The 21047-nt window shown below is 40.3% G+C and overlaps 1 protein-coding gene across 6 annotated transcripts in view; it reads left to right on the top strand.

Moving 5' to 3' along the window:
- The window catches only part of hdac5 (histone deacetylase 5), a 68023-nt gene that overhangs the window by 7482 nt on the left and 39494 nt on the right, over window positions 1-21047 (top strand). For 2 of the 6 annotated variants that reach the window (XM_054759160.1, XM_054759157.1), the window contains exon 2: window positions 6110-6278. In XM_054759160.1, coding sequence (XP_054615135.1) covers window positions 6257-6278 — 22 coding nt within the window. In that variant the 5' untranslated portion in view covers window positions 6110-6256. Of the gene's footprint in view, window positions 1-6109; window positions 6279-12107; window positions 13674-21047 lie in introns of those variants that run through there. The other 4 variants (XM_054759159.1, XM_054759154.1, XM_054759158.1 and 1 more) reach the window with 4 other exon arrangements.

Below are 21047 nucleotides of genomic sequence, written 5' to 3'. Positions count from 1 at the left end.
AAAATGTCCAAATGGGCTAAAATACATATGTAAGGCATTCAGAACACACATTCAAAGATGCCGTGAATGATTCTACACTGTTAGTCTACACCAGTGGTCCACAACCATTTTGGGCCAATGGCCCGGCTCATGTTCTAACAAATCTCCGCGGACCGGGGTGGTGGTGGTGGGGGTTGTATAGCGATCTAATTTATCTAATTTATCTAATTTAGTATGTATTGTGTAAAACTAAGACAGGAACAACATCAAATTAAAAGCACAAAGGGAACACAGACCCACCATCCACCATAAGCTTGGAGTTTGTTTTTCAGAGAGAAGATTATAGCGCCGCTGCTTGATGTGTGTGGTAACAGGCAGTGTGCTAGCATGAATTAACTTGAAGCTGTGCACACAACAAATATACACATTAGCACTCGATAACGTCATAAGACTTTACCTTTATGCATTCCCACAGGGTATCAACATTTGGGAGCAAATATGAAGTGAAAAAACCCAGATAAAAATACAGTATAGTTGACAATCAGTGCAGAGTGGGAGAAGGCTAGCGCACGTACAATGGTGCGTTCAAGGACTGTCAAACAAAGTGGAACACTCGCAACAACAACATAACATGCAAAAACTTCAAACTATATTATTTTTTGAAAATTTCCAAAATTGATATGCATTTATTTAAAATTGCATTTAGTTACTTACAAAAGTATATTTTTTTGTATGTGTATTTTTTTATCATTGCGCCTGAAAGGTTTCTCGGCCCAGTTCGGCCCCAGCCCGGTGATTGGGGACCACTGGTCTACACTATTCAGTGAGAAACAAATGGTGAGAAACAAAAAAGAAACAAAAAAGGTTTGACCGCCGGAATGACAGGCTTTTGTTGAACGTCTCAATTATCTCACATCAGTCACAATAATCCCATAGATTATAACATAAAAACATGGGCTACTGTTGCTGCAGTAACCCACGCCAAGCTAAAACTCAATTCTGAACCCTGACATCCGCCCGCCACTCAGCTCCCATAGAGACCATATTTATAGCACCACACACCAGCACAGTCTTATTTGTGTCTTAAATGGCATATTTACTGTTATTATGTCTACTATAGTGGGTAATACAAGTGTAAAGGTGACTATAGGAGTGTTAGTTCATGTCTAGAGGGCTGCCGGTCGTGGGCGGGCTTCTTTCCTGTTGGCGGGGGCGGCTCTAGGCTTGCGGGTTTGTGGCCCCCGGTGCCCATCTGCCCGTGTTGTTGCAATTGTTGTTGCTAGGTTGTTGTCTCTCTGTATTGTCCCCACACTCCCTCCTCTGTCTTATTTTCTGCATCACTCCCATCATTTTAGGATTCCTTGGTCTGAATGGGACCGTGTATTATATGTTTAATGTTTTCTTCTGTTAGAGTGCACCTTTTTTTATTTTTTTAATGTGTCTGATACATATATGTTCTGAAATGTTGGTTTAAATATAATCTTGACCAGATGTAATGCCGACCACTTTCTTTCTGATGAATGTTGAATCATAGCAAAGACATTTGTCAAGATTTGACATTTTCAGCAGCAATTCACACAAATATTCGTCATCACTCAATAGTCAGATTCACGGTACCATTCCGTGTCTACTTTCTTGTTTTAAAATGTTCAAATGTCTTTAAATGTTATAATGGCATCCATTCTTTTCTTCAGAATTGTGACCTTACCAAAAGTGAGAGTGTTTTATTTTATTGTTAGAGTGAAATATGTTAAAGACATTCATTGCTATGAGCAATGAATGGATCTCCTTCTCAGAACACTGGTTCCACTTTAATTCCTTTATGCCACCTCCTCCCTCAAGGGGTCTGATACTGCCACCCACAAGCCACGCCACCCACCCCCACACACGCAAATACACGGAGTTGCTGATCGTGTGGTTGGAAGGACTTTGGATGAGGGATTTGCAGCTGTATAATGCATGCCCCCCCCCCACCCAAAGCCCAGAAGTCAGATCTCAGAGGTCAAGGGTGCATTAGGCGCATTAGTTACATAATGTCTCTATTGGCTGTGCAATGCCGCCCACTTTAACTTACAGAATGTACATATGATATGATATGATTCTCTATAGTCTGACTATGTTAAGATGACGGTGTGGTACACTTGTGGATATCTTGTTTGGGTGAATGCACCACAAACATAATTTAAAACTATGGTTATACAGTGGAACTGGCATAAGTCGACTCCTTTTATGTCGACAACCCGTCTAAGTTGACCAACTCATCAAGCCGTGGTCCACCGTGTTCTTACTGTTACAAAAAAGTCATGTCGACCGCAGCATTTCCCATACATTCATTTGCCGCCACAAATATATTTGGACCGCTACAAATAGATTTGGCGCTACAGTACTTGTTTGCCCTCGCTCATAAACACATTATAATGGGAGTGTTTGTCTAAACTCTGCTTGTTAACACACCTCATATGAACCTGGTTTTCCAGAGAATGAGAATGTAGCAGGATGGATCAGTGTTGCCAACTTAGCGACATTGTCGCTATATTTGGCGAGTAAGCAGACCTGTCTAGATACTCTTTTTTTCAAAAAAGCGAATTACAACGAAACTAGTGAAGAGACTTTTGGAGACTGAAACCAAGAGGCTCTGAAAAGGGATCTCTTGGGATTTAACTGGTTTAGAGTGGCAAAGGTATAGATATGTACTTTAATCAGTGGTTCTTAACTGGTTTGGCTATAGGACCCACCATCACCCTCATTGACAAGTGGCAACCCAAATTGCAGACAGTTTTTTTTCAGTCAAGCTTCTCAAATATCTTTAATTTAAAGCAACTGTTTGCAGCTGGGGCCGAGCTTCCAAGGTTTTTCGCCGCCGTTTTGACATGTTTAGTAGTGTTTGTAAGGTCTCTATTATCAACCAGCGTTTAGAGCAAGCTCTCTTCACCATGACGCAGCAGTCCGGGCATTGTGAGAGGAACTACCGCTGTAGCTACGGAGCCAAATCCAACGTCCAGCGTGAAACTAACTTCACCACAGTACACCACGGACATGGTGGTGTTGCGTTTTGTTCTTCTTGAGGGTGGCGGGAGTCGAGTGGCAACCAGCTCTGAGGACGCATTACCGCACCTACCATTTTGGAGTGTGGCTCAGAGTTACTAACGTGATACGGCAACCGGATCGGCTCGATCTCGTGGCAAAAGCCGATATTATCCGATCTTCACAAATACAGCGGATCGGCAGCCGATCCCAATCCTGATGATCGGATCGGGACATCCCTAGTTTAGGTGTCACTTTTGCTTCTCATTGCACAGAACTATGGCGAAATCTTAATGCTTGATGAAAAACTTCAATAAAACCAAGACATAAATATGTACAAATACTGTAGTCTACAGAGACTCTTACCAATGAAAGCACCAATTGCTCTTCTCAACAAGCAGCTGGTGCTGCTGTGGGCTCTTCTCCCATCTCAAAGCATTCACGGGTGGCTCCGTCTTGTTTGTGACATAAAAAATCAACAAAAAGAAGCGACAGAAGAAAGTTATGTAAATTATATGTTGACATTATTACCCCCCCCAAACCACTACCACCACAAACACATTACAGTCCTGAGGGAAACACTGAACCCCTTATGTTGATGTGAGTCAGCCAATCCGAGGAATGTCTATTTAAACGGGTCCCACTGTAATAGATTGCGCTGTAGTTTGCAACAAATACTTTGTTTGTGATCCCAGTTAGACCATCAAATATTTATTTCCTTTGAATGATTTATTTGACGATCAAAAATTCCGATTTCATACTGAAATGAAGGGCGAGATGAAGCCACTGCTTTCACTCCACCTGTGATCGCCTCCCCGTCCTGCTCATCTACACTTGTTTGTTTAGGGAAGAAGTGTTCAGGTGGACCGTTACCACGGCACCCAGCTCTCTGGTTGCCAGGCAGCACTTCCTGCTCCGCTCCTGAATGGGAGGGACCAGGTATTTTAGGAAATGCTGGTGTGAAGAGGAGGAGGAGGCGGCGGCAGCACAGCAAGAGTGAGAGATTGTTATTTTGCTGATTTTTTTTGGCTACATTGGGAACATGTTCTAGTGAGGCACATGACTCAATTGTTCTTTTTTTCCATTTGTTCTGTCTGCCAGTCTGACTCCTTGTCACCTTTAAACCTGGTGCAGTTGGCCAGCAGGTTAGCCTGGTTACCTCTTTAGGTTAAGGCACTACACTCCACTACACTCCACACACACACACACACACACACACACACACACACTCAAGAGTATTTGATCCCATTACCCTGGCACTAACACACTTACAAAGCTGGACAAGATCCACAAACTGCCAAGCTAGCTAAACACTAAGACTCCAATTAGATCTGTTAGTGTTCATCAACGTCACTGATAGATTCAATGAAATTGCCCTACAGTGGATCCCTGCACATTCGTTTCAGGAAATTTGCAGAAAAAAAAGTTTGTTTTTCCGCAAAAAACACTCATTCACCATAAGTCGGTAATAATTCCTAAATATGTGATGATATAGGTGAAATGTACAGCATACTTGCACCACTGTTACAAAAAAACAGCTCAGATTTTTTTCATGTTTATGTCTTTATTGGTGCTGCTATTTTATTGCGATTAAGCACATTTTCTCCATAGTGAACTCATAATTAATTGCAGTTAATCATCAGATAAAAAGTTTTTATCTATAATAAGTGGGGATGTAAATCTCTTTATGTTAAACGATTTGATACGCATCTAGATACACGGGTTACGATACGATTTTAAAAAAACAACAAAAAAAAAACGGTAAACTGTATTTTAAAAACAGACCGATTCGCTACCATTCAACAAATAGGTTGTGTGTGTGTTATATATATCATAGTTATCACAACACAATAGCAATGAATGTTATTGAGTTATTGTTGTAAAGATGCCACTTTCTTGGCTTTGCTCTGAGTTGATGTGCTGCATGTGTTTGAATCTGGGAAGATTCCTTTATCCCCCTTTCCACAAATGCACCCATTTAACTTTTGCACAAATGGAAACAATGCCAACAAACTGTTGTAGTTCTGTATTATCACTCATTGTCCTTATGTTAAAAGTAAATGTACAAGAAATGCCTATTTTTGGTAATGTTGACATGAGTCAGCCGACTTAAATGGGTTTCACTCCACTGTAATATGTTTCGTACCCATCCACACTCTGAGGGCATTCAGCTGGTCTATTTCTCTCTTTTGCTGAGATCAGTGAGCCAGTAGGTGGCACCAGAGTACTGGGTAGTCAAGTAAACCAAACGTTGCTTAGTTCCAAAACTGAGTTAATGACATTCATTTGTATGTAGATGTAATGATAAAACAAAACGCTTTAATTAAATGTAGGTATACAATGTTGTATAAATGTATATAAAGAACATTTAATAAGAATTGTAAATAAAAAAACATGATAAATATAAAAAGATGAATGGGGGGCCTGGAAACATTTCATTTAAAATCTGAGATGATGAGCTAATGTAAAAATGAGAAATTGAATTTGAAGCTTAGATGAATGCAGGAACTTGACTTTTGGTATCCCCTCAAATGTCATGTAGATAGACATATTACATAGTTTGCTAATGAAGCTCAATTGTAGTACTTATTTTGTCCATTTATTATGTCCATCCATCCATTTCCTGGACTGCTTCGCCTCACTAGGGTTGCACGTATGCTGGAGCCTCGTGTTTACACCCTGGACTGGTCGCCAGCCAATTGCAGACACCACATGTCTTGCTGACCTTTTAATATTCATGTTTGTGGTTTAAAAAAATACTAAAAAACTTAGACATGGTATTACACTGAAGTACTTGGCCCAGACATATCGACGCCAAGAGAGCTTTTTGTACCATTGTTTTTAATACAACTAAAAAGGTTTCATCTTAGTACTTCTGGAGGAACAAAGATGCTAATTAGAAATAACAATCAGTCAGTTTTAATTTGACTTTGTAAGTTGAAAATCGTTTAGCATGATCAATAATGGAAAACATTACCAGAAAACAACCTGCTAGATTTTTTACAAAATAATGAAGGTTTATCACTGTCACATTTGTAATGTAACATTCTAATACAAATGATAGCACTCCTGTATGTAAGTGACATCTTACTGTTCTCTTTTTCAGAAAATCTGACGCTGAGGAAGCGGTTTAATTCATTTGTTTGCCTGTCCATCATCTGTCCTCCAACACATGGCTGACTCAGAGGACCCACTTTAACACACACACACACACGCTTAAAGGACTGAAGTGCGAAGGCCTGATTCAGCCTCCATGAATTCATCACACACCGCAGGTAAGATTCTATAGATCCATGTTTATTTCAAATAAGCATGTGTATAAAACAAACTTGTTTGCATCCATAGAGAAGTCCCCAATGAAATGTAATTTCAATGTGCTAACTAATTTTTTAACTAATTTTTTTGATGTCCCTTTACCACTGTGAAAATGGAGCTGGAACTTTGTATGTACAGTAATATATAGTACTGCTGTATATACATGAATAATCACTGAATGAGTGTGTGTCTTCCTGGTTGGTGTCTGTTTGTCACAGTGGTAGCCTGTTGCAACGTAAAAATCCCTTAATGAAAACACGGGCTACTGTTGCCTGACGCCAAACTAAAACTCAAATCTGGACCCTTGACGTCACTTCCTGTTCACCCGCCACTCAGCTCCCCCAGGGAACACATTTATAGCAACACACACAAGCACAAGTCTTATTTACAGTGGTGTGACAATGTGTTTGCCCCCTTCTATCTTATTTTTTTTGCATGTTTGCATGTCACACTTAAATGTTTCAGATCATCAAACAAATTTAAATATTAGTCAGATGAAAACACGATCGCTGCAGAAGACTGCTGCATAAGACTGCTGCATAAGACTATCATGAGTTTTGATATTAGCATCCACTTCACTCATCCAATTCACTCCTTCCTAAAGCTGCACTCGTGGGAACTGTAGTTCTTTTAGCCATGAATTAGCCACAGCGGGAAATTATGGTAGCCGTCACTGGGAAAACAAACAAATAAATTAATTAATAAACAAAACTCCCAATGATGGTCACAAAGGAATGTGGTAGAAATATCTACTTTCGGTTTAGATTTCGGTTATGTCAACGGCCATTGGACTGGCTGACTGATATTAATATGAAGGCGCGCTACAAAAGCAAGATCTTATCATATGAAGTATGATGTAACCACAGTGCCCAGAGGTGTGTGCTAATGACAGCCTGACCAATTTATTGACAGGCCGATTATGACATATCATCGATTAATCAATATCGGTGAATATGTAACCGATATATTAACCTTTTTTTTTTTTTGCTGCGTGGAGGTTCTGTTGCTCCTTTCCTGTGTGTCTGTCTGTGCTGCTCCCTGCCAGAGTGCCTGGCCCCGCTACCCTCACACAGACAACAGCGAGCAGCTGCAGGAGGAGACGACGAGAGAAAAACCAAACGAAACTGCATTTTTTTTTTACACCATGGTAAGCTGTGACTTTGTAAAACAATATAAGACTACACTTTAGTGCCACTCTGTCACAACGTTCCAGTTAGGTTTTTTTCCATGCAAGTTTTAGAGAGCGTATAACAGTGTTTTAGCGTTGTGTAAGTTGCATCTCTGTGAGACAAACAAAGATAGATGCAACTGTTAATTGACATGACCACCATTATCTAAGACTATTATACAACATTTTAAAGTGAAAAAAGATGAATGCAGATATATATTTACAGGGGCTCATGCATTCACAAGTTAATTCCTTCATTAAAATAATTTTGAAAATGTTCCAAGTAATGTATTTAGCTGTAATTTGACATATTGCATGTTTTGAAAGCAGCTACATTGTAACATAAAATTTAGTTTAGTCCCTTGTATTAAGTGTAGTAATGTGATGCATGTTTTGATTTTTTTATTTTGTTTGCAGTCAACTTTTTTTTCTCTTTTTAATGTTTGCTTCAGCATTTGTTTTTCACCTGTTTGCAAATATTCAGTGGCTGCAGGTAGAACTTCAATAGCTAGTAAATATGACTAATTGATATCGATAAGATGTTTTTGTCAATAAGCCTTTCATTAATGTTTTAGTTGAAAAACACCTCACATTAGCCTATGTATTGTCACTTTCAGCCCAATGCAGCGACTTGTTTGTATTTTTAAATGGTCAACTATAGTATCAAGTTCTAAGCTAATTACCAACAAATGCACTAACTTTATATATTTTCATTTCACAGGCAGAGGGGAAGAGTAAGGTGTGGAGCCACTTGACAAAAGACAACAGGCGTCAGATGCAACATCTGCAGTGCGCAAGTTAGCCAGGGCTCCAGCACCAGCGAAGCAAAGAACACGACAAATTTGTGGCAACACCTTAAAGTAAATGACAAAGAGGCATTTGCTTATGTTGACAGTGTTACTAATTAAAGTTCCTAATTTTCATTCAGTAGTCTTCTGCTCCTTTGTATTGACTCGTATTATGGGTATTATAGGAATGTATGCTCATGTACAATTTATATCCTGCGTATATCAGTATGTCGGATATCGGCATCGGCCCCAAAAATCCCATATCGGCCGAGCTCTCGTGCTAACAGAGCGTTAGTTTTGCATGGGAATGCGTGTTTTACCATGTTGAAAGTCTACATCATGCAGTATAAAATCAGCAGAATAATTAAGTCACCAGGATGCCTCCAAGGCCTCTTCAGACCCTCTTAGACTGAGAGATGTCAGTTGTCAGTCTGTAATTTGGTTGTCATGGGTACAGATATGGCACACACAAAAGCATACATACACACACATACTCACAGTACTCACAGTACTCCAGTGGTTGATGCGCCTCAAATAGAAACGCAGAGATGAGTCATCCTCTGAGCTACTGCAGTATACACACCTTCAGCAGATGTGTTTAGTATGTGAGACCACTGAGATGTCAGATATGTTGCTTTGTCCCTGGTGTTTCTCCCACTGTTTTATTTCTAGGTCAATTGCAAGGATGCTTGAAAGGACCAATAAATTATCATAATTTTAGATAAATGTATGTAAATGATTATGTTTTTAGTAGCTTTTTTTTTCTTGTTTCTTTGCATTCAGTCTCTCTGCCTGTGAGTCATACTGAGGTATACTGTACCTAAGTCTGCCCATGGACACACAGAGCTGTTTACACAGGAGGTGAGGATGATGAGGGTGAGGAGGCGGTGGAATGAAGGTGATGATTTAATGAAAATGATTTAATGAGATTTTTGTTCCTGGAAGGGGAACTGTCCTTAAGGGAGCCTAAACTAAAACCAAAGGAGTCATAACCGTTTATCTTATGATTGTCTTCATTCTGTTCCCCCTCCCGTAAATCCATGAAGCAGAGTTTCACTTCGGAAAGAAGTGCTGAATGGAACAAACAAATACTATAAATAGCAGCCAGTAGTTTCAATTAATAATATCCACACTGACAGCAAAGTGCGCAGTGCAGCTTTTACTTGAAAATAATGCGTACATGATGATGCTTGGTGGCATTTCCCAGGTGCACCATAGTAAAATAGTTTTCTTGGATGTAAAATAATCTACATCCATGTATGGCGTCATCGGATTTGGAAAAAACAACATGTGGCGTTTAGTTGATATTTGTCAGCTCCCTGCCTTCCTCTTAAGGGGTGAGAAATCAAACAGTCCGCGACACAGCAACACAGATTGACAATCAATTTCACATGCTGTTGTGCAAATGGAATAGACAACAGGTGGACAGCAACACACCCCCAATAATAGTAATTATATTAGTAATAATAAATTTGATTTACATTGATTTTGTTGTCAGCACATTCAACTATGTAAAGAACAAAGTATTTAATCAGAACGTTTCATTCATTCATTCAGATCTAGGATGTGTTATTTTAGTGTTCCCCTGAATGTTCGCATTGTATAAATTTGAATATAATATTGATCAGCTTCTTATTTCATTTTCTTCCTGGAGTAAACCAAAGAGAACGGATTGAACATTTTGCAGGTACAGTGGAACGCGTTTAAGACTACCTCGTTTACTTCGACAACCTGTGTAAGTCGATAGACTCATCAAGTTCAGGTCCAGTGCCTGCTAAAGCCAACGTCTGCTTTTGTTGGCATAAAATTTGACACCCAAAGGTGTAATCTCAATGAAAAGTCTGACTGTTTATGTATAAACTAACTAAAAAAACTTGAAGGTTTTTGCGAAAGCAGATTTGTGGCACTGGCACTTACTGTACCTTAAAAGCTTCGGCATAGGACCAAATGTCCTGGCTTTTTTCGCAGTAGACTTCTCAGCCGTTGTTTCATCCCCCTTTCTGCAACTGACAAAATGCACATATCCAATATTTTTCATGATTGGTATCCTCTTGAAAACATATCTGTGCATGTATGAGGTTAGTCGGTTTAAAAAATATATATATTTTATTACCCATAAATATTGTAATCTTGAAACTACGGGGTGGCTAGCACAGTCTCCTTTGAGCTGGTTTGGGATGAACTGGACACAACACTGAAAGCAAAGCAACCTACAAGTTCCACACATTTATGGGACTTTCTGCAACAGTCTCTAAGAACTTTCTGATGAACATATGATTTCCATTGTAGAAAGAATGCCACCATTTTTTTTAATTGACAGTTGTGGAGTTTAGTGTCTCACTGTACTCTGAAATGAAAGCATAGGGCAATTACAACAGTTTCTCAGACTTTCTTAATAGGAAGTGTGGAAATAATCCATCAAGTCGAAAAACATGGCACCCTCACTCACTCGACAATACATTCATGCACGTAATAAAGACAACTCAAAAGAAAAGTCAATTAATGAATGCGACTCCTGCTCCCGCAAGCTGATGAATGATAACCAGGGAGCCTCGCCGCTGGCCTTGCTTGGTCGTCAGAACCAGGGCAGTGGAGCAAATTTTTTTTTGTGCTCCCATCGTCCAGTTCATCCCAAACCAGCTGATCCTCTTGTTCTTTTTTTTTCCTAATAGTTCTGGCATATCTTAGATTTATACATTGGGTCATTATCTTTCTACCGGATGAGCCCCTGACCAACTAGATGCATGCCGTAGGTACTGCATGGTACACAAGTAGTGTGTGTTAATTGATGACATTTTTTACCTCCTTTTATGGGTTAAAACAAGAGGCTGAAATTTGTTTTTCATGTATGTTAAGAGTTGGGGGTTGTCCAGTGATGCTAACAGGTAGTAAATATAGATGCAAGTGCACTTAAAAAGAACATTCATGTTGTTTCCTGGTCTCCATGTAAGTGTGTGCTGATTTAAAAGATAATATCCACATCTTTATACATCTAATATCTCACTATGTTAATGAACAGATGCGTTATAATGCACGACCAAGTCTCAGTTGTGGTAGCTTTTTCAGGCTTCTGATTGGCCAAAATGTGCATGGCAGTCGGCGAATGTGCAGGATCAGAAGAGCGATGCGTTCCTTTATGTTAGAGTCTCCAAAAGTGTCCAAACAGACCAGAAAAGGTCACTGAATTGGCATTATTCATTCATTATTCTCTTTTTTGAGTTGCTAATTCACTAAAATGGCAACACTGAATTCCGTCCTGCTACATTTTCTTATTCCCTGGCAGACCAAGTGCGTATGAGGTGTGTGAAGAAGCAGACTTATGATGCCATCTACTGTATGAAGTTGTAACGACAAGCTACACAGACTGTCCCGGTATAATGTGTTCAGGAGCGAGGGCGAGGTAGTAGTGCCAAATGTGACTGTGGCGGTCCACCACGAACAAATTTGGACTGCCACAAATGAATGACTGTATGGGGAACACTGGATGCCACCTCCTTGTTATTGCAGGTGAAATGTAAACTGTCACAAGCCACCAACAGAAATGAACAATTTAGACAACAATTACAACAATTTAGGGAATTCTGGGAAGTTCAGTGCAGAAACATGGCAGTTGTGTGCACCCCCGACCCCACCCCCACCCCAGCTACCCAGCGCTAGAGGCTTATCTCTCTCTCTCTCTCTCTCTCTCTCTCTTTCTCTCTCGCGCTGTCTGTCTATTTATATCTGTAACTCCTCCCTCTCTCAAGCAAGCTATTTTCATCTATAGACCTTCCATCACCCCCCACCCCCCTCCCCGACCCCCCCCTCCATGTCTTTTCTTTTCACGACTTTTCATCAGGTGAAAGCTGCAGGGAAGACTCAAATGAAAAAAGGTGTTTTCCTTGTTCTTCATCAAATGAGAAAACCTGTTTGTTTATCCGTCTTAACGTCCTCTCCACTACTTTCAGCTCCCCCCCACCCCCATTCAGCAGCGTCACAGAATGACTTACGTATGCACAAACACGCACACCAATGACTGTCAGACGGTGAATATTAGCCGTCTGACCGGCAGTTATTTGTAGTGGGTGTATGAAGGTGAACGACGCAGAAGCCTGCCCTTTTAGTGAGTTTCCAACCAGGGATGACAGGATAACGTGTGATCAGTGGCTGTTCATTTTTCTGGGGAGGATTCTAACTCGCTGTCTTCTTCAGCCTCACATTTCCTTTTTATTTTTTTTTTATCTTTTCATGTCACTCGCTTCCTCACCCACCCTCCTTGCTTCCATTTCCCTCTCTCTATCGTTCTCGCAGCGCTTGATTCTAATTTTGGAAGCATGGAACCTCGGGGAGTGCTCTCCCAAAGCTATTTATGTCCTCGCTTCTCCTTATCTTCCTCCTCTCCTCCTCTCCCTCTCATCAGCCAGGAGGAGAACAGCATGAGGATCCTTTGATGCAGGGGAATTCAGCTTCTTCTTCTATCTGTTTTTGTGTGGTGTTATTAGCTGTGGGAAGTGGCGAAGAGGCAGCTGCAGCTCTCGGCTCGTCCGTCCTGATGCAAGCTGACTGCACACATGGAACCCATCACCTCCATCACTTCTCAGCTTGTGGAATTTTTGGGAAGTTTTACAAAGGTTTTGCAAAGTGATTTGGGGTTTCGCTGATTTCTTCACAGTTGATCTTTGTCGCTTTGTTCAACTTGGAGTGGATGTACCAGAAGAGGCAAACTTTCTGATCTGCAAGAGTGGCCGCTACATCCTTCAACATACCAGCCATTATCACACGCTCGGCAAAGTGCTTTGCATGGATCTGGATTCCAGATGATATAGATGAGACCAGCCAACCTTGATCCATTCTAAGGAGTCTGTTAACATCAGTGTCTCGTCGCTGTACATCTTCCAGTACATCCTTTTTTATTGTGATTGATCGGTCCAGCCTAGCGGAGGGAAGACTTTCGGGAGACTGTATCAGAGAAGAGGATCTTGTGAGCCACGATAAAACAGTAACAGAAAACCTGTCAAGAATTTCCCCTCCATAAACCCGGAATAAAACATACATTTTTTGACGGATCTTGACGGATACGGATTCTCCCCATTGAAATATATCTATATTTTTTTAAGAAAAGAAGCTTTCACCAACTTTAAATGATTCTAAGTGATTACTAATAGCCTCACAAGATGAGTAATCCACGGTTCTTGAATACATGGCAGTATTCTTGAAAAGGAACTGACTGTTTTGTGACAGAATAGACCACTTCTCTCGTCTTGGCATGCTGTTGCATCCCACGGTGTCAGGATTGTGCACCATGTTGCAGACCATTTATGAGACTGAGTCCTGTTTTTCCTCTGCCAGCACAGACAGCCAACAGCCTCTGGAGCTCCTGAGTAGCAGCAGGGGCTCTACCACTGCCATGCCCACAGCCGGTGAGTCATCTTTGGGAAAGGAGACGGGGCGGGCAGAGTGTATGCTGGAGGTCTGATGGGGCATCTAACAAAAGGTTTATAATTATATGTAGAACGTGGAGGCGTCACATACTTTATGTATCTCAGCATGAATTGCTTTTAGGGCTTGCAAGGAAAACGTGTGAGGAGGCCTCTCTGTTTTTGTGGTGTATGAGAGAAGGTAACAGTGGATATGCAGTCGTAGCCATGTGTGCCACTGAATGTGTGTGTGCTACAGCTAGTACTATTATTTTCACTTTTTAGAATTGTGATTCGATCATCCGCAGATCAAAAAAAAATCTTTATATTTGGATGTTACGGGTATTGAGTAGGGGTGCTCTGATTAGGGTTTTGTGCTGCCGATTCAGATACCTATCATCCGTGTGTGAGATCACATGGATTAACTGTACATTTTTCGGTTTATTTATTATGAGTGGTATTGGCCAGACAATTCCAAGGGCAAATAGGTTTTTTTTTGCCTTTTACTGTATTTGTGTGAAACAATTTTTGTGCTATTTGAGACACACCTGAATGTAATTTTTTTTTTACAAATACATGGCAAATAAATTGTTCAATGATGTTTTTTTTAGCTCAGGATAACAAAATGAACAGAATAAAATAATACAAATAAATATCTTCATTGAAAAGAAATCTGTCCTGCTCAACTTAAAACAGAATAAATTCAGTGTCCAGGTTGCAGGGGTGTCCAACTTTCATCACTACGAGAGCTGTAAACTATTTGTGTTTTATTTGTGTTGTGGGTGGCAACATTTAAATTGTACTCTACTTTATTTACCAAGTACATCTCCACTCAAACAGAGAGCCATCGCCTTTATGCTATTTTGTGGTCACTTGTCGTTATATAAAAGGCATAAAGTCTGAATTCAACAGTTATAATAAAATACCACTAAGAGTTGAAGCAAATATTCTTTGACCCTTTGGTGAGCTACTCTAAATCAGCTGGCGAGATCGGGGACCCCTGTCATAGTATCACCATCATAAGGTTGGACACACTATGTGTTTATCTTCAATAAACAACTGCACACAAATTGTGTTTGGAGGTCAAGACATACTTAGTTTAATGACAACAAGATAGTAAAGTTGTTCATTGACACTTGAAAAAGTTACTACGTACCCTATGATCGTGGTATCCACTTGTAGCTTTCTTGTGGTGTCTCACTGTCACATTGTGTTTTTGGGAACAGTCATAGCAAGATTCGTATTGTATTGTTTACTGCATGTAAAACTCTAAAAACATGTTTTGTGTTAACATTTTTGTCATTTTCTGGAATGGATTATTTACATTTATATTATTTCTTATGGGAAAAATGTATTCAGTTACTGTCCGTTTCGGTTCTGGGACGAATTAATGACACCTAACCAAGGTTCCACTGTATTTCAAGATAGGAAGGGCACAAATGCAGCAGATGCTATATTGCAAGCTCAGATTGCCAACAAAGTCCAAGTACTGGTTCACAACTGTGCCTGATCAGTCATGTGTCCTTGTAGATGAATTGGGTAGGAGGTTGTGCCAGTGACATTCAACAAAGGTGCGGTGAGGTAGTAGGGTTATGGGTTGGGGCTTGATGCCAATAGCTAAGTATATTTGGAACACGACAGACGTACATTCCCTTTAATCCCCTGCTCCGTTGACTCATTGATTAAACTTCTGACACGTAGTCCTTGAGGACAGTGAAGTTTTTGAATCATATACAGCAGGGGTCCCCAACCACCGGGCCAAGGCCCCTACGGAAAACTTTCAGAAGCAATGAAAAAAAAAAACATGCTTGTTTTTAAAAGAATTTTGTCATTAACCAAAGGAAATTTTATGTAAATGCATATAAATTTTGGGAACAAGGACTATTATTTTATTGGGAAAAGTAATACATAGTTTAAAAGCCCGCAGTTTTGTGTGTTTATGTTGTTGTGTTTCATCGTTTTTCTCAAAGCGTTTATTCTCACTTTGTCCTTGAACACACCATAGCTGTGTGCTCTGAGTGAAAGTTCCGTACAGCTGTCTCCGATGCTGCCACAAATAGACTGAGATTTCTTCTGTTCTTCTTTCACTTCGTTGTTTCCAAATGCTGATGCTGTGTGTGAATCCGTAAAGGCGAGGTTTGATGACGTTACGTCAGTGTTGAGTTGGAGCGGCGCATAACCTCACGTTAATTCATGCTAGCACACTGCCTGGCACTTGCACATGAAACAATGATGTGATAATCTCTGCAATACAAAGTCTAGGCTCATACCAATGGTGAGTCTGTATTCATTCTGTGCTTTTAATTCGATGTTGTTGTGAGCTACTTTGATTTTGTTCAGTGCAGACATGATGAAATGCGCTAGGCTTTTAGGGTGATGGCTGGAATTGTGTTGTTGGTATACAAGTTGGATGAAGCGTAAAAGTGAGTTAACCGCTGTACAGTAAAACTCAACAACAAACGGTATAACGTTCACAGAGTCATGTGCATTAGTGAACATGCAGTAACTAGTAAGTATGTGTGCCTGGGAAGGGAGTCCTTCACTTTAACACTTTTGAGGGAAGACTTATTGTTGCCTTAGCCATACTGTACTGAGGAGCTAGGACGGAGACATGTGCAGTGCTTTCCTACGTCGCAATAAATTTAATTCCTGGTTTGGGCCTGGTTCATCGTTATATTCACATTCTTTCACATTCACACTTACAATGTAGAGTCCTCAAGTTAGCCGAACATGCATGATTTTGGGATGTGGAAGCAAGATGGAGTACTCCGAGAAAACCCATGCATGAAGAGAACATGCATCTACACAGAGATGCTCCAATGGAGATACGAATCCTTGATCTTGTGACTGTCAGGCCGACACTTAGTCAAAAAAAAGGAAAACACACTTGTGGCGTTAACCGTGCTGATGCTCACTGATGCTAACAAGCGTTGCTGAACTCGTGTGCAATATGTTCATGTCTGATGCCTGACATCACACATGATTTTTCCACAATATTTTTGCTGCAACTCTAGTTTTTGTCTTTAAAGGCATTCAGCTTTGGAGATTCCATTGTAGTATTGACAGCATAATTGTACTTGACTGTGTTTCCCTTGGGTGTCAGAGGCAGTGTGTTGCAATTCTTTGAATTTTATGTCACAACTATTTTGCATATACTGTACAAGTGCTAATCAAGATTGTGAGATTGTACATTGAATAGCTGATGGACTTGTTTGTGCAAGTTGAAAAAGGGATGGGACAATGGCTATTATTCCTCTAATCTTTAAAGCAGTCTGAGATTTTGTCGGCTCATCGTCCCTTGCCACTTCAGAGTTCAAATTATGTGGCTTCACGGTTTCTTAATTATTTTTATTAATTAATAAATCAGCTCTGTTTCATGGTTGGCTATGGCCTATTATTAGTAAATATACAAGTTCACGCATTTTTGGCCTTATGCATTTTCAAGCATAAAAATGATGAAATGAACTAAAATATAAATGTAAGACATTAAAAAAAACGCATTGAAAGACACATTGTGGTATGTAGTATTCTACACTGGTGGTGTAAGCAGTGTTACATTAATGAGTGTAAAGGTGACTCTAGGGGTGTTATTTCATGTATAGAGGGCTCTAATAGTGTTAAAACTGTAAAAGTGTTAAATTGTATTTAGAAGGTCATAAATAGGTTCCCTATGCTCTAACTACGAAAATATTCCATTTATAAATAAGGAAATTCACCTGTCACAGTTGGGTCTGCAACCAATTAACCACGATAAACAAGGGATAACTGTATAATGAATAAGCTTTGACAGAACAGCACATTATTCCCTTATAAAGCAAAGACGTTAGCCAAAACCTGAGAATGAACAGTAATTCTATTTTGATTACTGTTTACGATTACCCTAAACTGAGTTTTCAGTACAGAACTTTCGGTTCAGAACAGAGGCATACCGATTCCCTACATGGTACACATTAAAAGTGAAAGGAAGTGTGCCTCGCATCAGGCATCTGCTCGGTGCAGCCTTTGGCTAGCGGGAGTCATGGCCAGCGATAGTGCCAAGTAGAAGCCCGACCTTGAAAATCCTCCTCCATCGTTAAAGTCTTCTATTTAGGAACACTTGGCCTTCCCAATGAAATGCGTAAATACAAAGACGAGTGGATAAGATTAAAGCAGTGTGCCGTCATTGTTGAGTGCAGATGGGGACCGGGGCTACAAGCTGGAGCTATTAACGTGCGTCAGCCGATAAGTAACTTTAATTTCCTAAAAATAAAATGATAATTTTGTCTTTTCAAACTGTTACCACTTGTCTGCATTTTTTATTGACCCTTGGCATACTCTAAAAATAAAATGAATTCATTATTAATTAAATATACTGTTAGCTCTTATGTTAATTTGCTTTGTCACCTTTAACACAAATTGACCATGCATTGGATTGTTTTTTTTGCATCATTAATGTAGTAAGTGTATCAAAGTGCCCCCCTCCCCCTTTTTTATTTAAGAATTGTATTTAATGGAAAATTACCTGCCAGCAGTTTAAATCATTCAAGCTATTTACACAAAAGTGAAGCAGTTTTATGTTTTGAATTTTATTCCCTTACTGTACCCAAAATGAACCGAACCGTGACCTTAAAAACCGCGGTATGTATTGAAGCGTGATTGTGGCGTACAGTTACATCACTACTGTTTGATCATTTCAAACCTCTAACTGTCAGCCTCTCCTGCGCTCACAATCAACTGAGTGACTAACTTGGTCCTGAAAATTGACGCTTTGAATCCACATGACCTAAAACATCTGGATGTGACTGCTGAAAATAGTATAACACTCTTTAAAGGAGTATTTAGTATGCAGTCTCAAACCATTCCACACCACACTTGGTGATATCATTGTGAGTGCTGAGTGACTAGAGATGATGTGCATCAAGCGGTCATTGCCAAAGACATGACGCTTTATGCAACACATCAGACAGCATCTCTCTGGATGACCTACAGCCATCTCATAATACATCTGGCCCACCCTTCTGTCTCTATGGCAACAGGACACATGTGACTACTCTCTCTGGCTCTAGGCTTCTAATTTGTCCAAAGCACACACAGCCATTATACTATTTTTACCTTGCTCTGTCTTTTCTTTTTTTATCCTACTGTGTGCCTCCCTCTGCTGTTTTGCAGGGCTGACATCATAGCACCTATTTTCCTTAAGCAGTAGAGATTGAACAAAGCAGGAAGAGGGGGAAGAAAAGATGAATATTAGCTTCCCAAAATACATCTATGCAGCAAAAGCAACAACATGATGAGACGGGAATCACGGAAACGAGAAACCGGAAGACGAAGAACAAATTCTACTCTGGATCTCAGACTACTTGTGTGTTTCTGAACCATTTTGATTAAAAGTAGAGCTAAAGTGCTTCACTTTCACGTGTTATTCATTGATGTCTTTTTCTGTTCTGTCTGTAATATGATGTGCAAAATAGAATACTTCCTGTGTAAGCAGAGGATATCCGTTGGCAGTCATACATTGTGACCCACATCAAAGTATACGCGCTGACACGAAATGTGGTTAGTTGTAGCTAAGTCCTGCACCAAATGTGGTTTGCGATCTGATCTCACACCTAATTTAAAGCTATCAGGGGGCCATGTTACTACACAATTCCATTGAACGCCGTAGATCCCCTCTATTCATGGGGTTGCGCTGCACGCATGTAATTGAGATGCCCATAAAAATGCCAATTTTTACTCTCTCACACAAACCGACAGGAGGTCAACAAACAAAACGCCTCGCTCACTCACTGTGCAACAAAAAAACAGAACAAGTAAGACGTGTGGAACACACATTGTAACTGCACCACACATTGCAAAATAAACGCTTGCACTCTAATGTACAATGCAAAACAATCTTCTTTTATACAAATCTGTAACCCGCAAGGCATGCTGGGGAGCTTCCTGTTGGGGAAGTGTGCGTGTGGGCTTCCCTTCATTTTGATTACACCGTGAGTGAGTCAGGCATTAAGGTTGATAAGCTCCTGTTGGTTTGTGCTGTGCGAGTAAGGGTGTAAATATCAGGCTGATTCACTGCATTTAAAGGACAGCTCATCAAGCAAGTTGACGTTTGCCTCTGACTACTTTCTGTGAAACTCAAGCTTTACGAATGCAGGGCAAGTGAGATGGGTTTTCTACGCTACGGTTTACACGCTTATCGAGATTTAATGTCTGGACAATGTGGATGCAACGTTAGAGACTAATTTGGCTGTTAGAGACTAATATGATCGACTGCAATGTTGCCTTCGACCCGCCTCTTTGCCAGACTGTATGTTAGTGTGAGTTTGTGTGTGTTTACAAGACTATAAATGTCTTTAGTTTGACGTCAGAGGCTGGCTGCTGTGGAATGTGTCTCTCTTGCCAAGAGGACTGTTGTGTACACACACTCACAAGCCAGTCTCACATATACACACACATACTGGGACAGTGCGTGTGTTGTAGTGGAAAGGGAGACACGTGCGTCACCGTGAAACACCAGAATATTTGTTTAGGTAATTGAGAAGTGAGTGGCTGCACACACATTCACAGGCACACGGCCGTGTTTAGACTTTTAGGCTCTTCGCAACTTTTTTTTGCTTTAGCCACAGTAACTGTGCCAACTGAACGGTCACGTACCACCAAATCTAAAACTAATTCTTTGGTTGTGTGTCCCTGCATATATTGGACAGATAAGGGGGCATATTTTTAAAGTCATTTCACCAGCCAACTATAGTTTATATTGATTTTTTTTTTATTTACCAAATCCAAAACAAGTCAAGGACAAGTTAAATGTCTAATTGGGACAAAATACAGTCAAGAGTTGAATAATATCATTGGTCCTCTTCGTAGTCCATCAGGACAGAGCTAACAAGCTTACCCCCATTGTGGAGGTAAGTGTTTGATGATCTTAACTCATACTGTTGATGGAGAATAAAAGCAGACTAAATTGAGGTTAAAATGAGGCAGAATAAATCACAATAAATTGGGAAACAGGGTATGCAAAGTGAAGATCAGGTCTAAAGTCATCGTTGTCAGCAAGTAAGGCCTAATTTAATTTCCTGTCTGGCCAGCAGACAGGAAATATCCTGATGCTCTAACATGGTGCCTTTTAGCATTCTCCAGGAAGTAGCCTAATCCAATAGCAGGGATCAGCTGAGCTCAAGACAGAGTAGCCAACATAGCATGTGACAGATCAGGGTCAGTGTTGGTTCATCTCTTAAAAGCCCTATCACACACACTAGCACACATATTCACTGACCAGTCGGGCTGACTGAAGCAGATAAGCTAATTAGGAACTTTTCTTTTAAAATCTTCGCTTTAAGCGTGTGTGGTATCGGAAAAAGACAAAGTTGTCAAAAATAATGCAGGCTTACGGCTGAAACG

Source organism: Dunckerocampus dactyliophorus, chromosome 18 (assembly GCF_027744805.1).
Source record: "Dunckerocampus dactyliophorus isolate RoL2022-P2 chromosome 18, RoL_Ddac_1.1, whole genome shotgun sequence".
NCBI lineage: Eukaryota > Metazoa > Chordata > Actinopteri > Syngnathiformes > Syngnathidae > Dunckerocampus > Dunckerocampus dactyliophorus.
Note: the sequence above shows the minus strand (reverse complement) of the source record. Positions and strands in the feature narration are given on the sequence as shown.